Source organism: Erpetoichthys calabaricus, chromosome 16 (genome assembly GCF_900747795.2).
Source record: "Erpetoichthys calabaricus chromosome 16, fErpCal1.3, whole genome shotgun sequence".
Taxonomy (NCBI): Eukaryota; Metazoa; Chordata; class Cladistia; order Polypteriformes; family Polypteridae; genus Erpetoichthys; species Erpetoichthys calabaricus.
In genome coordinates this window covers 75,843,004-75,864,678 of record NC_041409.2, presented here as the reverse complement: position 1 = coordinate 75,864,678, position 21,675 = coordinate 75,843,004, and the positions used below count along the sequence as shown (strand labels likewise).

The following is a 21,675-nucleotide window of genomic DNA, read 5'->3' as shown; positions in this document are numbered from 1 at the left end:
CTTCTGCAATGAATCTTGGGGTCATTTTTGATTCCTTCCTTTCTTATTCTACATAAATAAAGCATATTAAGAAATGTTATTACTTCTAACTCTGTAATACAACCTGTGTTCAATCATTCCTCTCCTTTTCTAATGCTGAGAAACTTCCCCCATTGATTACAGTAGCTTTCTACTGACAGGTGCCCCCTCAAATCTGTTATCACAGCTCCACTTCATTCAGAACTCTTGCTTCAAGAGTCTTTACACGAACCCGCATTGGAGAGAACATCACACCCATTCTACTCTATCCACACATGCTCCATGTTTTATATGATTTAAGTATAAAATTCTGTTACTAACCTATAAAGCTTTAAATGGCCTTGCACTGTAACCTCCTCTATTCCTATGGTCGTGTTCACCCACTTAGGTCCATCAACTCTGGCCTTCAGCTCCATTGCAGCCAGACTTTGGAATGACCTTAAATTATTTAGGCCAGCTGACTCAATTAATTCTTTTTGAAAAACAACTTAAAACTCATTTGTTCAGGAAGGCTTTTAACTTACCCTGACATTCTGACCCCTTCTTTCAGTTTATCCTCTCTATCCAGGTGCTCAGGGTAATCTGTGTTTCAATCATAGATTATGTTATTTATTAGATAGATAGATAGATAGATAGATAGATAGATAGATAGATAGATAGATAGATAGATAGATAGATAGATAGATAGATATTACAATTCTGGCTTGGATAACAGAGAGCTGTTGCTGTCAATAACATGCTTGTAGTTTGACGGTAAGATGAGGACAGACCTGCTCAGATTGTCATTCAGGGGGTTCTTGTTTTTTTTTTTAAATTCTGTTTTATATTTTTTTCACGCAATTTCAAATCTTTCTGTTAACTATATTGGTTTTTATTTAGTGTTTCATGCCGATATTATTTGTATCCAATGCTGTATACTCACTGTTGTTCATTTTGAATTTCTGTGAAGCGCTTCAGCATGGGGAAAAGTGCTATATAAATAAAATGTATTATTTTGTTATTATTAAAATAAAAACGGATATTTGCAAAATGGTCTGAACTAATTACAAACACATCCAATATGTCCTTGCTGCCATAATTAAAAAGAAAATATTTAAATCGTAGTTCCAAATTGTCATTTTTAAATCGCCTTCTACGCGTATTAATTTCTCAAATACTGTACCCTTTTCCTTATTTTTCTGTTTTTTTATTCTGGTCTTACAAAATTTCCCTTTACTGTCTGTGAAGTAAAGGCAGCCGAAATTGATAGGAAGAGTGATCTGTCAGATGTTTGTCATATTGACACCTTTGGCGGCAAATTGTGATATAATAACCTACACGTAATACATACACACACAAAAAAATAACAGAACACGTGCAGCACCAATTTCGTAAGAGGATGGGCGTGGTTTTGTCCATGTCAGGCTGTGCGCAGAAAGAAGTGGGCGCGGTTATGCAAATACACTTAAAGCCCTAAGTCTACATATGAGTTCTGTTTGGTTGCCAATGCTACTTTCCTGCTCACGGTAACAGAAAGTGGCGGCTGGTGGTAGGTAGTGCACATCGGTCTGCTAGGCTGCGATCATTAGAAGGGGTGGCTATCACCCTGGACAAAGAAACTGGGTCTGGAGTTTACACAATCCGTGTTTGAATTTGCCTAAATTATGGTGGAAAGTATGTTGCAAATTGACCAGGTTTATCTTGACTCCGAAGTATGATTCACGGCCGTTTGATTCATAATCTTCGGATTGCATTTCCACGTGCTAGGGCAGCCTGTGAGTTCTTAAGTCAGACTTTTAAAATTACTATGTGGTATAGTAAACCACCATGGACAAAACGAAGGCTACTTTCATTTTTGTGTGGCACTTCCTCAGGCACAAGTTGAACGTGGGTTAACAAACTTACCAGTACTGCGGTCTCAGCGTCCGCGTGCAAATTCTCAGCGCTTGCTCAGATTGTAATGCTCTTGCCCTTCCTTTTCCTCCCTCATTTTGGAAACTTATGTTATCTTATCATATCCCTAAAAGTTTGCATACCTACCAGATAAGGTAAACGAAAAGAAGAGACGTAGATGCTTCTCTTAAAAACACACAGTAGCGGTACTATCTGGAACGCATTTTGATCATAAACTGATGGTTCTGATATGCTGATGCGTACGGTAATAGGCTCGCTTCTGACACATTTGACCCAAAAAGCGTTCCATAGGAGGGAGCAGCTTCCTTGTGACGTCTGGCGCGGAGTTACGGCGCCACCTACTGACAGACTGGGCACGCCGAATTTTATTTCGAGCTTGTTGTTGCGATGGCAGTTAATTAATAAAGACACACACATATACTGTATATAACTATAGACGAATGCATAAATATAGTTACTGTGTTCGTAAGAATTACTTATGAACGCTTCAGAATCACTTCAAATTTTTTTTTCTGGAGCCTCCTGACTTACCGGTATGAGAAACTCCCGCATGTGATACTGTATACAGTTCGACTCGTCTTGATTTCCACTTATACAAGACATCAAGCTTTTCGGTGTTCCCCCTGGACCCAAAGAAAACTATATTTAAGGCCATTATGGAAACATATGTTGTCCAAGAAATGACACCATTATGATAAAGAGTAAGCTAATAGGTGCCTTCAGCAAAAGGACGTGAAGTTGTGCATCAGCCGACCCCAAGGGTTCACTCACTAATGAGACACGAAAGGGTCAAAGTTATTCCTTTTCATAAAACGTCGAAAAAATGGTGACGTGGAATGTAGGTTTATGCTATTTTGAGATTGCCGGTTATGAATGTGTTCATCTTTTTGATATTTAATGCTTTAATGGCGATCCTAAGAGCCCGTACCAGAAGGTTAAAATGTCAACTTTAAAACATATAAGTGGGTGGGTTATTATGAATTTGATGTTATTTTTTTAACCTTTCCTAGAGATCTAGCGGACCTCTATCAGTGGGTGAAAGATGACACATTTCTGTTACAATATAGACTTTAAACTGAAGCACACATTTTAATCTTTCAAACATATAATGCAACTATTCTTGTTTATTATGCACTTCTACATCATGGAGTAAATCATAACATTGCATGTACACCCCCTGCATTAGGGCTACTTACGTTAATTCAGACTTGTTTCAGTTTATTATACTGGTACAACAATTACGTTACTCCGTCTACTGTAGGACGGCGAAGAGCCACAGCCAATCCAAACAACAAAGGACATGAAGCCGGTACTGACACTGGGTGTGATGTCAGTCCATCATAGGATGCATTCTTGATTACATCGGAACAATATATTCGTAGGTAGCAGGTAAAGTATGCAAACAATGCAAATTGTATCACAAACTCTACAGTATTTGTTTCCTTCTTTACAGTTCTTCCTATTCGTGCCGGTAAGAGTTATTATTAACTTATTTGGCTGACGCCTTTATCCAATTGATTACATTTTGTTCTGATTTTTCCAGTTGGAGTACATGCAGGCAAGTGAAGTGACTTTCTAAGGGTCACAGTGTCAGTAGTGGGAGTTGATCTCACAACCTCAGGATCTGTAGTCTGAACCCCAACACCACACTGCCTGCACAGTTCACGTCTCCATCCATTTTATACACTTATTATCTAACTCAGGGTAATGGGGAGCCAGCCTATCCCAGCAGCACTGAGTCCAAGGCAGGAACACATTTATGCCCATGGCAGAACTCATTCACACAGGGCAAACGGGCAATTAACCAAACACGTGTCTTTGGGAAGTGGAAGAACAACTTACACAGATTTGGGGATAGGTGGGGCAGCTTTACATAGGCAATGTCCGGGCTGGGATTTGACTGCCAGGTAGATTTCCAACAGTGCATTTTTATTGTGCTTCTATCCCTCATCACACACCCCCTTAGCCCTGGTGCTGTCACCAACTGCAACAAGTGGCTGTTAAAATCTGAAATCCCACACTCTGGATAGGTGGGCCATTCTAGGGTGTGCAAGTGACAGCCTGGATTTCAGTAATTTCAAAAGAGACAAATGGGAGTGAAAATAGCAACAGCCAGGACAGTTACTTTTAATGTTTATTGCTCACAGGTCTGCTCCCTGGTCCAGTGTGATCCTGTTGATTTACAAACATTTTAGTCATTGTGCATCTCATACAAACATAGCACAGTATTCCTCACCTTATTAGGGAAGAGAATCAATGTTTGTCTTCTGTGTATTGAGCCTTACAAAGCAGATTGGACAGCAAACTAAAAGAAGCAGGAGTTCAGGGTGTAGTGTGTAGATGGGATAGATCAGATTCTGCTCATACTTGCAATACTGCCTTAGAGTGAGATGGGGCGCTGTTTCTAACTTTATCATCTCTTTTTTTCCTTTGCAGTGCCAAGAAAACCCCCAGTGAGGGCAACTGAGCCATGCCCATGACCCTCTCCGAAACCCTGCCTCTTCTCATTAAGAACTATAACTACCAATGTCCTCAGGAGGAATGACGTCAGATGTGAAACAGACCTTCTGCATGTTGGACATACCTGATCTTGACCAGCTCAATAGAGCCTTTAAACCAGACAAGCCAAACAGGTTAACCATGTAGTTTACATACCTGTTTTCTGTTCTTGAACCACTGAGGTCTTATTGCAGTATTTTAATTCTGTTGTTTGGACTTGGGCTTTAAATAGAGTGACCTGCTTGGCTCCGCAACCTTTCCTGAGGGCTCCTCGCCTCTTTTGTCCCATGAGGCACTATTAACATCTAGGCAGTGTACAGAGGCCATTAAAAATCCTAACAGAATGTCAGGTTATATAGCGCCCTGATGTGTGGAGTACAAATCCAAGGAGGTTCTGCTCAAGTTTTATAACACATGGTGAGACCTCATCTGGAGTCCTGTGTGAAGATTTGGTCTTCAGGCTACAAATAAAGATATAGAAGGGCTAGAAAAAGTCCAGAGAGGAGCGACTAGGCTGATGGTGGCTACCTTAAAGATCAGCCCAAAGCAATTATTCACTGTGTGACCCTAACAGTCACTAAAACTGCCAGTTAGCACCAGCATAAGAAAAAGTCCAGAGAAGAGCAATAGGCTGATTCTGAGACTGAAAGCTATGAGCTACAAAGAGAGACTGAAGGAGCTGAGCCTTTAAAAGAGATTAAGAGGAGACGTGATTGGCATATTTGACATTATGAAGGGAATTAGTCCAGTGGATCAAGGCAGTGACTTTAAAATGAGTTTATCAAGAACATGGTGACACAGTTGGAAACTTGTTAAGGGTAAATTTCGCTCAGATGTTAGGAAGTTTTTCTTTACAGAGAGATCCACAGACACATGGCATAAATGACCAAGAAGTCTGGTAGACAGTAGGACTTTAGGGACTTCCAAAGCTTTTCTTGATGTTATTTTGAAAGAACTGAGTGGATAAGACTGGAAAGCTTTGTTGGACTGAATGGCCTGTTCTCATCAAAAGTGTTTCTAATAATCTAAGAATCCAGGTAGTTGGAGGAAGCAGTAAAGAGGCCAGGAAAACAGCCAGTCTGTATATTTTTAATAAGGGCAGTAGAATGGCACAGTGGTTAGAACTGCCAGCACACAATTCCAAGGACCTCTACTGAAATCTTGTCCTGCTCTGTGTGGACTTTCTTCTCCACCAGGCATTATGTTTTCCACCTACATCCCAAAAACATGAAGTCTACTCTAAGTTTGTTCTCATTAGTTTGGGCAGGCACGCGACTGTGTCCTGCGATGTGCTCCAGCCCACCACGACCCTCTACTGAAACAAGTGATTTTGGTAAATTAATGAATGGATTTCTTGTATGGTAGTGAGAGGAGGCCATTAAAGAGTGTCAGGGCATTAGTATCTTGCTAAATGGTTTAAGTGAGCAGTGATCAAGAAACATCCACCCATCTCCTAAGAAGCTGGAGCCTATCCCAGCAGGCATTGGGTGCAAGGCAGGAACAATCTGTAGACACATAGCTGAGTCCATTGCAAGGTGAACACACAAACGCACACAGGCCAATTTCACAACACCAATCCACCTAACCTGCATGTCTTTGCACTGTGGGGGAACCCAGAACATGAACCCTGGTCTCCTTAGTGCAAGGCAGCAGTGCTACCACTGCGCCAATGGGTGTTGGATACGGTGTTAATCTGATGTAATACAAAAGAAAACAGAAAATGTTTACCTGTTTCTAATTAATTATGACTTTTATGTCTCAAAGTTTTAATATTTATGCTGTATTTTTCTGTTTGCTTCTTTTAATTTTTTGTTGTTGGGGATTCAGTGGGTAGCCTTTTGCTTCAAAGCTACAAGCATATTACAAGTAAAAATCATTATTAAAAGAAATTGTTCATGGAATAGTTAACTTTTTTTCAAATTGAACTTATTTCCGTACTTTGATAAATACCTGTGGGCGAGAGTAAGGCGTGATTTTTAGACCGGGTAGATTGTTTTTAGCAATTTGTAGGCTGCTTATCATGCTGTTACAATAAGAATCCTGGCCCCACACTGGCACACTGTGCATAGAATAATGAAATTACTTCAGCGCATCTTTTTAAAACTGCATTGTTGATTAACTCAAACTCATGATTTTAATAATATCTCATTTTTGCAGCCAATGTAAGTGAAATCCTTCCTCTTAATTTGACTGGGATTAGTGGAAGGTTCTATTCACTTTTGAGACTGAGTACACTTTCGGGCCACTGTGGAACTGAAATGTCAGCCTTCAAATTGTAGGGATTCAGAGTTGTGAGTCAGAGTCGTGCTAATGACAAACTGTGCCTTCCTTCAGGTGTCTGAAGCTGTGGAATTAGGCCAGGACAGAAAGCTGATGCATTTCTGACACTTAAACATAAAATTTAAAAACGCTCTGTGACAAATCAAAACTTACAGGCATCTCCTTTGCATGAAACCTAAGTGGTTAATTTTATTAGGTTATGTCCAGATTCAGTCTGTATGTCTGCAATGAGTATAAGTCTCAGTAGGGGGTGCGCACTGGACTCACACCACCATGGCACTGACTGAACAGGATTGGATTATGGTGACCTCAGAAGGCTTATTTTGTTGCTTAGCATGTTATGAATGCATCAGTGTCATGTTTGTCAGTTGTATGGACAACTGCACAATTTTGAAAGTGGTTTTGACTTGCTGGTTTTCGTGAGGCCCAGATGGTGGACCATAGATGGACGAGTCTTGAATGATATGGTGGCCCAGAGGACCAAATGTGTGCCAGACTCCCATACAGTGTTCACCATCTATGCACACAGACCCTGTTTTCGGTTTACAGCATTCTGTTACCAAATCTGCCATTGACTGCTAACAGTTAAGTCACGGTGGTGCAGCCTGGAGTGAAGTAGACTAGCATCGGGTCAAATCGAACTGCAAAGCTCAAATCTCCCTTGGAGCTCCTGACATCCGGATTTCATCAAGATGATGGCAGAAATAGCATTGCCAAACCACACAAAGCAGTGTATGTCTGACCATCAGACCGCACATAGCTGCCTTCTCTTGGCAAGCCAATGTGACGTGAGCGACATTTGCTGGCCAGACGTCTACCTGGACCAGTCTCTAACAGGGCATGTGTGGAGCACTCTGGGCTGCCAGGTTTTCTCCATACTCTTCACAGACAATTGCCTTCCTGAAGAAATTGCAGTGTGTTTGGATGGCTGGCTGGCTTATAGTTAAATTCAGGGATGATTTCAAAATCCACTGTCTAATATGAAGATTTGATTGGCTTGAGCCCACATTTAGTTAATAGAATTTATCAGTGTATACATTTCATTGAAATCATAGTAGTGAGAAAAGCATTTATTGAAATAATACATAATATTCCAATTTATAAAGAGGAATGTTGTGCAATTATGCTCATCAAAAACTCACATGATAAATTATCACTCTGATGCATTACATTTTGCATATTTTATTCATTTCACATTTCAATTGCGGTTTCATGTTAAAAGCAGACATGTTACAACCGCCTCCCCATCCACCAATGCCATCCATGAGGCTCCACAAGTGTGCAGCACCTCTCGTGGTTTTTTCTTGGATGCTGACAAATACAATCCATGCCTGAGGGCCTGAATGTTAAAGGCAGCCAATTTTGACCTTTATTGGCAATGACAGACATCACAGGGAATCAGGAATCCAAAGGAAAGCTCTGCAACACGGTAAGTGTGGCGTGAGAAGTTTCACATTTGGTTTGTGAAATGGATTATGACCCCGATACCACAAACAGCTGTAATTGAAGCCTGTCACACACGATGAAAGCAGTAGTATGCAGAGATCATGGCAGAACATGCTGATGGGAACTCATCTTTGACTGGAGCCAGCATGCACATGGTCAGCTGATTCTGGCACAGTTATGCACTCTGTTTGCTATAGTCAGGATGCCTCTTACTGCCCCAGCACCTGTCCCTTGAGAAGAATGGCCTCAGGAAGCCTTTGTAGCATAAAAGTACAGCCTGCCATCTAACACATCTCGCTACAGTTTCATTGTTAACCTTTATTACAGAAAATATATTGCCAGGAATAATGAATAATTAACACTTTACTATGGATGTTCAAGGAAGTCTATTTAATTTTACAATGATGGCCATAAGGCAGTATGCAGCAGGCTAAATGAATGAATGATTAAACAACAAGCTATATTTTATAAATAGTGATTTTCGTAGTAGAGGAATCCATCCTTGTGATTCTTAATTTTCCTGTACAGGGTTGCTGTGATGTAATGGTGGAGGCAACAACCCTGGATGGGATGCTGGTCCACTGCAGCGCATCTTCAATCACACTGGCTCAATTACTCCGACAGCAAGTCTTTAGACTATTGGAGGAAGCACAGACGTACACAGGGAGAACATTCAAATTCCACAGATAAACCATGTCTTCCAAAGTCAAGTGCTGGGAAGTGGTGTTGCTACATTCTGCACCCCTCTTGCTGTTCGGCAAATAGATGTACAGACTAAATATGTCCTATCCACGTCATTGACCGTAAGCAGTATAATGAATTTAGATTTCTTTTTCAGTCACAGGTCCCTCCACTTCCCTTAGTGAGCTTGCATTGTCCACACAACACCCTTACTGGAGGAAACAGTGACAAGTTCTACATCTTGATTTTGTTGTTTTACCCAATAGCTCTCCAGGCTGTGTCAAAGATACTATTTTTTCCCCATATTCACTAAAAGTCCACAGGTGAAATACAATGGTCTACCCCAAGAGTACTGCAGTCTTAAAAAGGAATAATAAAGTCCAATGTGGACAGATCCCTTATGAAAGGAAACAGTTACCGTTTGGTCTGAATTGGAAACTTGCTTAATGTTTTAGGGAGCCATTTGCCTTTTCGACTTTGGGCAACCTGAACCTCTGAGAAGAAATCTTTCGACTTAATGGGACTGTCCTGACTCTCTGGTTCTCTTTCTTTCAAAACTTTCAGGATTTTCTTCACATCTTTGGGAGACAGGTTCACTTTCATATCCAGTAAAGCAGAAATGTGATCTTCTCTAGAAAAGAAAAGACAACAGTAGTCAGAAATTAGGCAGCAGAGATGGCCATTCTGTTTCTTTAAAACTCCCTGTTCACCTTCTCCTTTGTGCATGGCCTGAACGTCACTACCACAGCATTTTTTTAATTTTAATTTACATGGAACAATTTTTCTTGCATATCATACCAACAGCCATGTTTCAAACCAAGGGTTTTCATGCGATTAATGTCATATTACAAATTTGGCAAAGCGTGCCAGGAAAATTGCAGCTGTCAGTAATGTTATACAGTTAATTTTTTTGTTCACGGGGGTTAAATATTGTATAACGTGCGCTTTGGGGACAACTTAAAGGCTGTGGTGGTGGTCATTTCTAAGTGATCCGCAGCAGGGTGCTGTAAACTAAAATGCCTCTTCTCTTCTTCCCTCTACAGACGAGATGATTGACAACCTCACCACCTCTGACATCACTTCCGGTGTGTGTCCACCTGGAGCCATCTCTTCCTGCCTGTATTTAACCAAAGTGTTGCCAGCGTGGGCAGTCTGTTTTCAGACTTGCATCTTCAGAGATGTTACTTTTGCTGGAAAGCACTTTATTATTTTGAATTTTACAATATACATGGTGTGTCATCCCAAACTTTTATCTGTCTTTGTCCTCTTTTACAACAGTGGTATTTTGTATATTTTTATCTTTGTATTAAACAATTGTTTCTGTTGTGCTTTGTGATGGTGTGTGCTTAAAGATCCATCCATCCATTATCCAACTCGCTATATCCTAACTACAGGGTCATGGGGGTCTGCTGGAGCCAATCCCAGCCAACACAGGGCGCAAGGCAGGAAACAAACCCCGGGCAGGGCGTTAGCCCACCACAGGGTACGCACACACACACACACACCAAGCACACACTAGTGACAATTTAGGATCTCCAATCCACCTAACCTGCATGTCTTTGGACTGTGGGAGGAAACCGGAGCGCCCGGAGGAAACCCACACAGACACGGGGAGAACATGCAAACTCCACACAGGGAGGACCCAGGAAGTGAACCCAGGTCTCCTAACTGCAAGGCAGCAGCGCTACCCACTGTGCCACCATGCTTAAAGATGCCACATAAAAATATGGAGTGATTTATTGGGGGGGCATCATCTACTGTATATTTCCTAAGAGGCTGCACACACACAATGCTCTCAGATGATTTGTTGAGCTCCATTCTGAGTGAGTGTCTGATGTTTATCAGAAGGAAGCAGCTGGTGCCGACAGACACAGCAATTGTGTTGATGTCTGAACTGTCAAAGTGTCTGTGCTAACTGAGATCTGTAAAGTTCAGTTTATGAAGGTGTAAAGCACCAACAGTTCTTTGGTTTTGTTTTGTTTAATGGAATACTCCACCCAGAAATGGTATTTTTTTCTATATTATTTCCCCGATGTCATTTGTAGTGGTGACTGAGAAAAAAAATTTAATCTCATGTTTAAGTGGAAAAAAGACATAAAGAAAATTGAAAATGGAATTGAACGGTGATCTGTTCTGTCCAATATCAATGTGAAAAACGTCAATTGAAAAAAAGAAAAACAAATTCTCATGTAACTTGTGTTGCTTACTGTTAACTTCTTACTATAATTAATTGTGCAAATCATGTCACTGATTAAAAAGATTCACCATAAATTAGAGTAGCTGAATACATGCCCTTGGAGTTGTGATATGATTTGAGTTAGGCAGCTAAGTCAGTGTGATCAAGTCTTCTGATGATCACTACAATTGTCCATCCATCCATTTTCCAGACTGGTCAACAAGCTCAAGTTCATGGGAAGCCAGTGCCTATCTAGCAGAATGGGATGCAAGGCTCTAAGTTGTTCCAGAAAGGGCATCAGTCGTTTGAGGGCACATTCGTATACAAGCAAACACCATCTTGTTCAGATATTTCAAAGCAATTCAATTCACTAGCCAGTTTACTAGAAATTAAAACACTAGTTAAAAATGATACAGTACTCGTAATTATTGCATGTAACAATCACAGTGTGTACTGTTTATTAACCTTTTTATTAGATAGGCCTTTATTTTTATCAATCATTGAATAATTGAAACCTTCCCTACCATATGCTGTATACACTCACTGAACAAATTATTAGGAATACCTGTACACCTGCTTATCCATGAAAACATCTAATCAGCCAATCATGTGGCAGCAATGCAGTGCATACAATCACAGATACAGGTCAGGAGCTTCAGTTCAAGTTCACATTAAACACTAGAATTGGGAAAAATGTCATCTCAGTGAATTTAACTGTGGTATGATTGTTGTTGGCAGCCGTGCTGGTTTTAGTTTAGTATTTCTGAAACTGCTGATCTCCTGGGATTTTCATACACAATTGTCATATCAGAATGTACTAAAAAACAAAAACATCCAGTGAGTGTCTGTTTTGTGAATGGAAACACCTTGTTGATGAGAGAGGTGAGAGGAGAATGGCCAGACTGGTTTGAGCTGACAGAAAGGCTACAGTAACTCAGATAACCACTGTATAAAACTGGTGAGTAGAAAAGAATCTCAGGATGCAAAAAAACAATGAAGCTTGAGACAAATGATCTATAAAAGAAGGAAAACACGTCAAGTTCCATTCCTGCCAGCCTACTACAGAAAGCTGAGGTGGCAGTGGGCATAGGCTCACCAAAACTGGACAAATGAAGACTGTAATAACGTAGCCCAGTCTGATGACTCTCAATTTCTGCTGAGGCACATAGATGGTATGGTCAGAATTTGACACCCACAGAATGAATCCCTGCACTTAACTCTTTCAGGGCTGATGTCGACTTTTGTCAAAAGGAGGAGTTGACGATGGTAATCAATTGTAAACGGTGACAAAACCAACTTAGTTGGACTCTCATTGCTAGAAGCAAAGTTAGCTTCATTGGTTTTGACCGAGATTTCCTGCGCTCCCGTGAGTAGCAAGGCACAAACAATGGCAAAAATGGCACTGACATCTGCCGAGAGATCAAAGCGAATGCGTAAAGCAAAATACTCCATGGACGATGTTTTACATATTCTCTCTGAACTGGACTATGACTTGTTGGACTCCGATATTGATACAAGCGATCAAAGACGAACTGATTGGTCCCCAGCTATTCATGGTGCTGAACAGGTTCAAGTAGTTGACATGCCTACAGCACTGTTTGCCTGGGAGGACTGCCATTTAGCAATCATAAGAGGTAGAAACCAGACTGCAATAAACTGTGACAGTGACCACTGCTGCTGCCCCAGTCACACAAAGACAGCCTGTCACACATTCTTGGCAAACTGGCAGCCACAGCATGCAGCAACAGATGTTTAATGTTGATTTCTATGTTAAACCATTGCTTTTCAGAAAACTATGTTTTCTGTAAAAATATCCAGCCCTCAGAGTTAAACTGCTTTGTGCCAACAGTCCAAGCTAGTGGTGGTAGTGGTGTAATGATGTGTAGAATGTTTTGTTGGCACATTTTGGGCCGGTTAATACTAATCATTCATCTCTTGGATGCCATAGCCTATTTGAGTATTGGTGTTGACCATGTGCCTCCTTTCATGGCCACAATTTATAAATCTACTAATGGCTCATACCAGCATGATTATGCACCATGATACAAAGCAAACATCATCTCAAATTGGTTTCATGAACATGACAATGAGTTCAGTGTTCTTTAGTGGTCTTCCCACTCACCAGATCTGAACACCTTTGGGATGTCGTAGAACGTGAGATTCACAGCATGAATGTGCAGCTGACAAATCTGCAGAAATGGTGTGATGCAATCACGTCAACATGGACCAGAATCTCACAGGAATGTTTCTAACATCTCGTGGAATCAATGCCATGAAGAACCGAGTCTGTTTTGAGAGGAAAAGGCCCTACCCAGTATTAGTGTAGTGTCCTGTCCTAATAATTTGCCCAGCAAGTGTACATTTGGCCAATTGATGGTGTCCACTTGAAATTCTAAGCACATAATTTCTTTGGACTATGTTGTCTGGACAGGTAGTAAAAAGCATTTTATGGTAATAATTTGGCATTTACAAAAACATTATAATGTGGTGGTTATTACCAATATTATATTTTCTCTCCTCATTGTAGAGTACAACATAAAGAAAACAATGAGCCGCAGTTTACGGTTTATTAGCAACATATGTATTATGATTGGTCATTTGCTTAATGCAAAATTTATACAGATGTCATGTTGGGCAGCATGGTGGCACTGCTGCCTCACAGTAAGGAGACTAAGGTTTGCATCCTAGGTCTTCCTTTTGTGGAGTCTGCATGTTCTCCCTGTGTCTGTGTTGGCTTTCCTCTTAGTGCTCCAGTTTCTTCCAATTGTCCAAAGGACATGCAGGTAAGGTGAATTGGCGATTCTAAACTGGCCCTAGCATGTGATGTGTGTGTGTGTGTTTACCTTGCTATGGACTGGCACCCTGTCCAGAGTTTGTTTCTGCCTTGTGCTCTATTCTAACTTGGATTGGCTCCAGCACTAAAAGGTCTGGATTAAGCAAGTTAGAAAATGGCAAGTGTCATGTGCGCCTGCATGCAGCCACTCAGGATTTACCTGCCAGAAACATCCCACTAATCACTGATGCAGTGCAAAACCCAGCTGGCATGAACAGCAGCAAAAGAAGATGGAAAAAAACCACCGTGCTAATGCTGCACTCACGTGCTATGGAATTTTCGGAGTTCCCACTTGTGACATCTCACCTTCCCACTCTATTGCACTTGTGAATTTCTGGTCTGTGTTCTGGAAGGAATGCAGTGTTGCTGTTCATTTGCTACACAACGCAGAAAGCAATTAAAAATAAGCTCTAATTTTTTCATAATAATAGAAAACAACGTACATGTTTAATAGGCTATTGCCTTGCTTCAAGTATATCTTGACCAGAAAAATGCAATTTCTGGTTGACCTAGTTATTATTTTTTATTTTATGGAATAAGGTGAAACTTTCAGACTAGGTTACAGCTCGGCTAATTTAGGTAACATTATTAATTTTCCACGGAAGCTCCCATTTTGAAGGGTGTTCATGGGAAATTTCTCACTGGGAAAATCATATTTCCCATTTTTCTGCGTGGCAGGATCTGAGAACAGCATTACACATGGACATGCTGAATTTGACCCACTCCTTCTAGTTCAGGTGCACTCTGCTCACCTGATGTCTGGGTAGTCTCTGACCATTGTGGCGATTTCAAGTTGAATGCTGCTTGCATCCTGCAACCGGAGGATTTCAGCCACTTTTGGAAGAATGGGGTGTAACCAGTCCTCTTTAGATTCCTGTGGAGATCAAAGTTTCCAGTTTAGTTTCACGACACATATTGTTCTTTCACTGCAGCATTAGTGCAATAATATACTGTAGAACAGAACACCATAAAGAATAACTACAACTGTCAAATAATGTGTTGAAAGAAGCCTAGGATAGGTGATTTTTGAAAGATTTTTAGAAAGTTGAGTTGCTCCACTACTCCGATAAGGAGAATTTGTCACAGTTTGCCTGATTCATAATCCAAATACCTGACATGTGCACAACACTCTGTAGTACCCCAAAGTGTCTTCTTCTTTTTTCATACTTTGAGAACAGCTTTGCTTTTGCTGACATTTGAACAATCTGGATAAGAACAGGTCATTCATCCCAACAAAGCTTGCCAGCCCTATCCACTTGATTCTTCTAAAATAATATCATGTCAAGTTTTGAAAGTTCCTAAAGTCCTACCGTCTACCACACTACCTGTGTGCAGAAATAACTTCTTAATGTTTGTGTGAAATTTACCCTTATCAAATTTCCGACTCTGTCCCAGTGTTCTTGCTGAACTCATTTTAAAGTCACAGTCTCAATCCACTGGACTAAATTCCCTTTATAATTTTAAACACTTCTATCATGTCTCCTCTTAATATTCTTTCACCTAAACTGTAAAGGCTCAGCTCTTTTAATCTTTTCTCATAATTCATCCCCTGCAGCCCTGGAATCAGTCTAGTCGCTCTTCTCTGGACTTTGCTATGTCCTGCTATGTCCTTTTTGTAGTCTGGAGACCAAAACTGCACACAGGACTCCAGATGAGGTCTCACCAGTGTATTATAAAGCTTGAGCAGAACCTCCTTGGACTTGTACTCCACACATCAAGGTGCTATATAACCTGACATTTTGTTAGCCTTCTTAATGGCTTCTGAACACTATCGGGAAGTCGATAGCTTAGAGTCCACTACGACTCCTAAATCCTTCTCATGAGGTGTACTTTGATTTTCAGACCTCCCATTGTGTATTCAAATCTCACCTTTCTACTTCTAACATGTAACACTTTACATTTACTGGCATTAAATTTCATCTGCCACAAATCTGCCCAAGCCTGTATGCTATCCAAGTCCTTATGTAATGGTTTAATGGATTCCAAATTATCTGCCAATTCACTTATCTTGGTGTCATCTGCAAACTTAACCTCCTTGTTTTTTATATTCCTATCCAAATAATTTATATATATATTAAAAATAGCAGCAGCCCTTGCACTGACCCCTGTGGAACACCACTCTTAACATCGGCCAATTCTGATAAGGTTCCTCGCACCATCACCCTCTGATTCATGTGCCTGTGCCAATTCTGCACCCATCTAAAAACATCACACTGAACTCCCAGTTCTTTTAGTTTGATGCCCAACCTCTCATGTGGCACCTTATCAAATGCTTTCTGAAAGTCAAGATAAATAATATCATATGCTCCACTTTGATCATATCCTTTTGTTGCTTCCTCATAGAATTCCAGCATGTTAGTAAAACATGACCTCCCTCTTCTGAACCCATGCTCAAAAAGGTCACCCTGGAACACCCACCAGACCACACTCTGGGAGAACCGACTGAGGATGACCAGGAAAGAACCCTCTGCTTACAGAGATGGAGATTAAGCACTTTGAGCTACATTATTTGTATGAAAATGTACTATATAAATAAATGTTGTTGTTGTTGAAATATAAAAGACCTGTTGGACATGTTACTGCCTGGAGGAAGACAGAGGAAGAGTGGAAGAAATGGACACTTGAACTGACTACTGGAACAAAAAACACCTTGAAAAATAAGATTGATAAACTCATTATTCCATGAAGGGGTTAAAATGCTTTTATCTTAAAATGTTGCTTTGACAGCAATCACTGGAGGTTCTCCAGTATAAGAACTGCAGATTATACAGGAAACAGAAAGCTAACAGTCTACGGTATTTTTGGGGCACCTATTGTCCACCAAGCACCAAAGAACCTAGAGGCTTGTATGGTGCCTATTGTGAAGAAACAACACATATGCAGGGGTGAAAGTATTTAAGACAAAAGAAAAACATTTCATACTGAGCCCACTTAATTCGAGTTCAGGTTTGTGGAAGGTCATTGTCTATTCTGGCAACATCAGACACCAGACTTGGACCAACTCTGGATGGAGGCACCAGTATATTGCAGGACACAATCATGTCTACTCATATGGGGTCAATTCAGAGTTACCAGGTAACCCATCTGGAGAAGGAAACTGGAAAAATAGCAAACTTCACACAGGCAGCACCCATGGTGCCATTTCAACTGAGGACAGTGGAGCTTTGAAGTAGCAAGTTTAACATTTGCACCACTGTGCTACCACTTTATATATCTTTTTTATTATTACTGCAGTCAAAATGTCTTCAACCTAATAAGTGAGAGACTCTGAGAAAATGCATTGAGGTGTCTTGGCAAGTAAGTGAAAATCAGCTTTGCTTTGGAGGTGTTGAGACCTGCCACAATCATCCAGTCACACACGTAAGCATATGAATATGCCAACCTGCTCAAACATGTTGACCTTCATTTGTCTGCACTGTCCCTATTCTTTACAGTGTGTATAAACACTTACATATTTTGAGAAAAGTTGTTCAATTTTTTTCGATTCTGCACATATCTGGTTAGCAACAGACACCTGCTGTTCTTTGCTCTTCAGTTTAATTTTCCTCTTCATTATCCTCCTGCTGTACTCTGTGATGATGCTGGAATGCAATTTGCCCACCAGCTTCTGAAACAGAAAGGCAGAAGTGTTAGGGTGGCTAGGCTCCCTGCAAAGCTAATCTTGTAGGCCAATGTGTTGATGAGCCTGTCAACCTCAGAGAGAGACTCACTTCTTGGACCTGGGGTAAGCAGCACAGAATGTGACCGAAAGAAATAAAACAAGAATAAAGTAAAAAGGAGTCTTATAGGCAAATCTGTGTAAATATCAAAGCTGTCCAACACCTTCATGAGGATACCTTAATTATCAAGTCATCACTGGTCCAAAAAACACAGACTTGTGCTTAATGGTAGTTTCTCATGCTCTCAAGACTCTGTAAATGATCCTGACTAACATCTGGGCTAAAAAAAACAAACAAACTGTAATTGTGTTTACTTCACTATTGGCACGTAGACTTATTTGCTCAACTGGAAGAATCCTAATTCTCCTCTTTTCAGTCAGTGGGTAACTGATGTTATATATTATCTGAAATTGGAAAAAATCAAATTCGCACTTAGAGGATCTGTACAAAACTTTTTCAAAACCTGGCAGGATCTAATCAATAACATTTTAGAATAAGCATTTAAATTGAGGAAGCAGGTTCTCTCCCCTCTTTTACTCCATTTATCTTTATTCATTTATTAATGTATCTATTTACTTATTTTTATTAGCTTTAAGTTTTACTCTGCTGGCCTAGCTGTCTTTCTCAGGGGTGGGGATGATTTTTTTTGTGAAACTTGAGTTATTTGCATGGAATGCTATCCATCCATCCATTTTCCAACCCGCTGAATCCGAACACAGGGTCACGGGGGTCTGCTGGAGCCAATCCCAGCCAACACAGGGCACAAGGCAGGAAACAATCCTGGGCAGGGTGCCAACTGGAATGCTATTTGATTTTAATAAAATCAATAAAATCAATAAATAAATAAATAAAGCAACTTTCTTTTCCTAACCGTCCAAGTACGCTTTTCCCCTGATTCACTCTGGTCATTGGAGAAAAAGGATGGATAATTGCATGTATTCTATGGAATCGTTAATGTTTTTATGTAAATAGTGCATATGCAAAATTACCAGGGAAGAAGCCTTTATAATTGGTGAAAGAAACAGTGGGCAGGTGGACAACCAATGGCATCATTCATGATTGATCAAGAAGACTGCTGACAATTCCATTAACCTGGACTAGCAATATAAGCACAAAATTTGTGACATCAATGGCAGGATGTCTTATGAATAAACAGGGCATCTAGCTACCCAATCTTTATAGTCAGGGGCTTATTTTTATATTTACTGTTTAGTGCCACTGACAGGACCAGGATTTTCATAATGAAAGCATGAAAATTCTGAAAACATGTCACTTCTGACAATAATCCTGATAACAGTAATTCTGATCATTCTTGCTTTTTGCGGGAAAACTCCTCCGCTTGTTACTGTTGACAGTTGCTGGTTTCCTCCTGTAATTTGATTTACCTTGAATTGTCTGCCTCACAGATTAATGGTGCTTCAAGCAACTCAACTGAAAATGAACTACATGTGCTCAGTTGTTAAAATCCTGGTCTGCTGTTGCCCCCTGGTACTGCTTACTGCTCTTTTTCAAAAACCCCTCTCAGCATATAAATAAAGTGTGTGTTTAACCAGACCATCTTATGTTTGGCTTTAAGTTTAGCATCAAGAGTCACCTACCTGGAAGCAGCCTGGTTTCATTTTTCTGAATTCCTGCATCTGTTTGTCTGCGATGCTGAGCAGATTCTCAATGATGGAACTGCTGTTATCCATCCATTCCTGGGTAACCAGGCCTTTATATGATGGCTGTGGAAGGAAGAGAAGGCTCTGATTTTATGTTTCCTATGTGTTGTCTTCACAGTATCAGATCCTAGTTTACACCACCAACAGTCTAGGAATGCAGCTCAGGCCAATCTTAATGTCTCACCATACCCCTTGCTAAGTTGTACTGTGGCTCCCAGAGCTACAGCTGATGAACATCAGGTTGATAACACCACTTTCCATAATGTGTCAAAGTATGTGACAAGTATATTGAGGTCTAGAGCTTAACATGACAGCATCATTTTGAAAAGTGATGTGCAATCACCTCTGAATTTCCTTTGCTTCAAGTTTTGGAAAATGCTGCATAATGCACTGACGCAACAAGGGAAGGAGAAACTGAACTAATTTTGAGTGGATTATAATGGTGTTGTGTCCTTTTAAGTGTCCCTTGTGGCTAGGGAGGCATCTGCTGATTATGTTGGACTGATAATTATGGCTAGAAATGTGACCTGGGCTTTGAGGCAGCAGTTCCTCAAAGTACTCTGAGTTCTTTATCTCTCTGTATCTCCTGTCACTATGACTAACTAAAAGCCACAGTGAATGGGATCATGGGATCAACGTTATATACTTGGGGACCTGCCCTTGTCCCTACCTGATCTGTGCTACATGGAGCATAACATGCTTAAACAAGCAGTGAAGACACAGCATACAGTATTTTCATAATATTCTCCTTGTGGTCAGCTAATGTACCCCTTAAATGAAAATACTACATTTTTTTTTGTTTTGTTAAACATATGTAGAGTGTAAATCCAGCTGGAGTATCATTGGATAGCAACATCTAGCATGCATGAATACACTGTAAATTAACATTTGAGGTGGACTATGCTGATGGTAAGCATGTGTGAAACGTCTGCATGTTTGACGCAAATCAGGCAAGTAGCGCAGATCAGGCAGTGACATCCCCATCTGAAATTGGCTGTGATAGCTCTGCAATGTCATGTAGGCCTTGTAAAGCATTATGGGGTACTGGGAAAAAAATTGTCTAAGCTGGCCATACAGCAAACTTTTGGAGAAAAATTCAGCATATAGGGTCACTGGCGAACTCAGCAAATTCACTGTGAAAAACACTTTGGAAAATTTCACCAATCAGCACGAGTGCTAAGTAGAATCACTCATCATTTCCCTGGTTTTGAAACAATCAGTGCATTTACATGGACACACATAACCGGGTTAAGGTGAATAACCCGGTTAAGGCAGAAACCTGGTTTCTTAAAAACCTGTGCTTACATGTGCGTGTACATGTAATCTCCCGGGGTTCTCTTTTGTCAGAACACTCCAATGTCATTAAACTGTGCAAAAAAGAGATAAACGCCATCACTGGTCATTGTAAGTTCAAAAATAAGCATGACACCTGTGATCATTTTCTTGTGTTTTATAAATATGTTTGGTCAAACTGACACTTTATATATATGTTTCTGCTACTGGATTGCACTTAGCTCACTTTTTTCCTGCAGAGGACCAACCCAGTAATGTGCTTCTTGCACGCAGTGCTGCTAAAATAATAACACAGGTATTTTTACTTCAATAAGAAGAGTGTTGCATTAGGTCACTCACTACTTTAAAATTGTAATCAGACTTTGTAATGCGCATTACTTTGAACTCTCGTTATTGTATTGCTGAGTTTAGCACTGAACGTTCAGCTCATCAATATACATTTAGCAATTTCTGAAACGTTGAGACGTATCATTTCAGCCAAGAGATGGAAAAACGCAATTTCACAAACATTTATATTTTGTGGACACTTCTGCCAGTGGCTGCTTAAAATGTGCACAAAGCAGGCTGACAGTCCAATGGAGAGACTGCAAAATCCTTAACAGTAACCCGGTTATGGGTTTACATGCCACATAATTGGATTATTTGCAGAGAAATCTACCTCTATAATAAGGTTTCACAGAGGTCAATAACCTAATTCCCTAATTGGAATAAGGGTTTATATGGCATTTGAGAAATGTGAATAATCAAGTTATTGAAGCACATATAAACATACTAAAGGTGGTGTTTGAGTGTCAGTCACAGGATTAAACGGGATTCTGTTTTGGAATTAAGGAGTTTAAATGGATACAAAGTTGAAATCTTAAAAACAACATGCAGCTGCAGCAAACTCTATCCAGTGGTTAGAAAGTCTAAAAGCAGAGCAATGAAGACACCCTCTTACTAGCCTGGGCCTCTTCTCGGGTCAGGAAAACAGCCTTAGGCCTTAATGTGATAATACATTTGGATTAAAATATGCATTCATGCATAAGGAAAAATTGGAAAATTTAGCAAATCTCAGTACTGAAAAATTAAAAAAAAAACATCAAGCAGTGATAAATTAGAGATAGACAATAGTGCAGAAATGATGGAAATGTAGTAATTATGTGAAAGCAATGTACCAGACCAAATGATAAAAGAGCACAGCAAACAAGAAAGTGAAAATTCTAGAAATACAAAATTTGCCCAATAATTAAAACA

General features: G+C 40.2%; 1 protein-coding gene and 1 long non-coding RNA gene across 6 annotated transcripts in view; one reads left to right on the top strand and one right to left on the bottom strand.

Annotated features, from left to right (window-relative positions):
• Window positions 1-1,517: 1,517 nt before the first annotated feature.
• Window positions 1,518-9,937, top strand: LOC114666905 (uncharacterized). 2 transcript variants are annotated; one of them, XR_003718648.1, is made up of 4 exons: window positions 1,518-1,546; window positions 3,173-3,300; window positions 4,348-4,544; window positions 9,861-9,937. It is a non-coding gene; the product is annotated as an uncharacterized LOC114666905 (long non-coding RNA). The 2 variants fall into 2 exon arrangements; XR_003718647.1 differs by lacking the exon at window positions 3,173-3,300 and having other exon boundaries at window positions 1,522-1,546.
• Window positions 7,857-21,675, bottom strand: part of LOC114666903 (tumor necrosis factor alpha-induced protein 2-like) — a 67,897-nt gene continuing 54,078 nt past the window's right edge. For all 4 annotated transcript variants that reach the window (XM_028821943.2, XM_051919714.1, XM_028821945.2 and 1 more), the window contains 4 exons: window positions 19,084-19,209; window positions 17,278-17,433; window positions 14,579-14,700; window positions 7,857-9,448 (listed from right to left, as the gene is read on the bottom strand). In XM_028821943.2, the coding sequence (XP_028677776.2) occupies window positions 9,232-9,448; window positions 14,579-14,700; window positions 17,278-17,433; window positions 19,084-19,209 (621 nt within the window). In that variant the 3' untranslated portion in view covers window positions 7,857-9,231. The remainder of the gene's footprint in view (window positions 9,449-14,578; window positions 14,701-17,277; window positions 17,434-19,083; window positions 19,210-21,675) is intronic.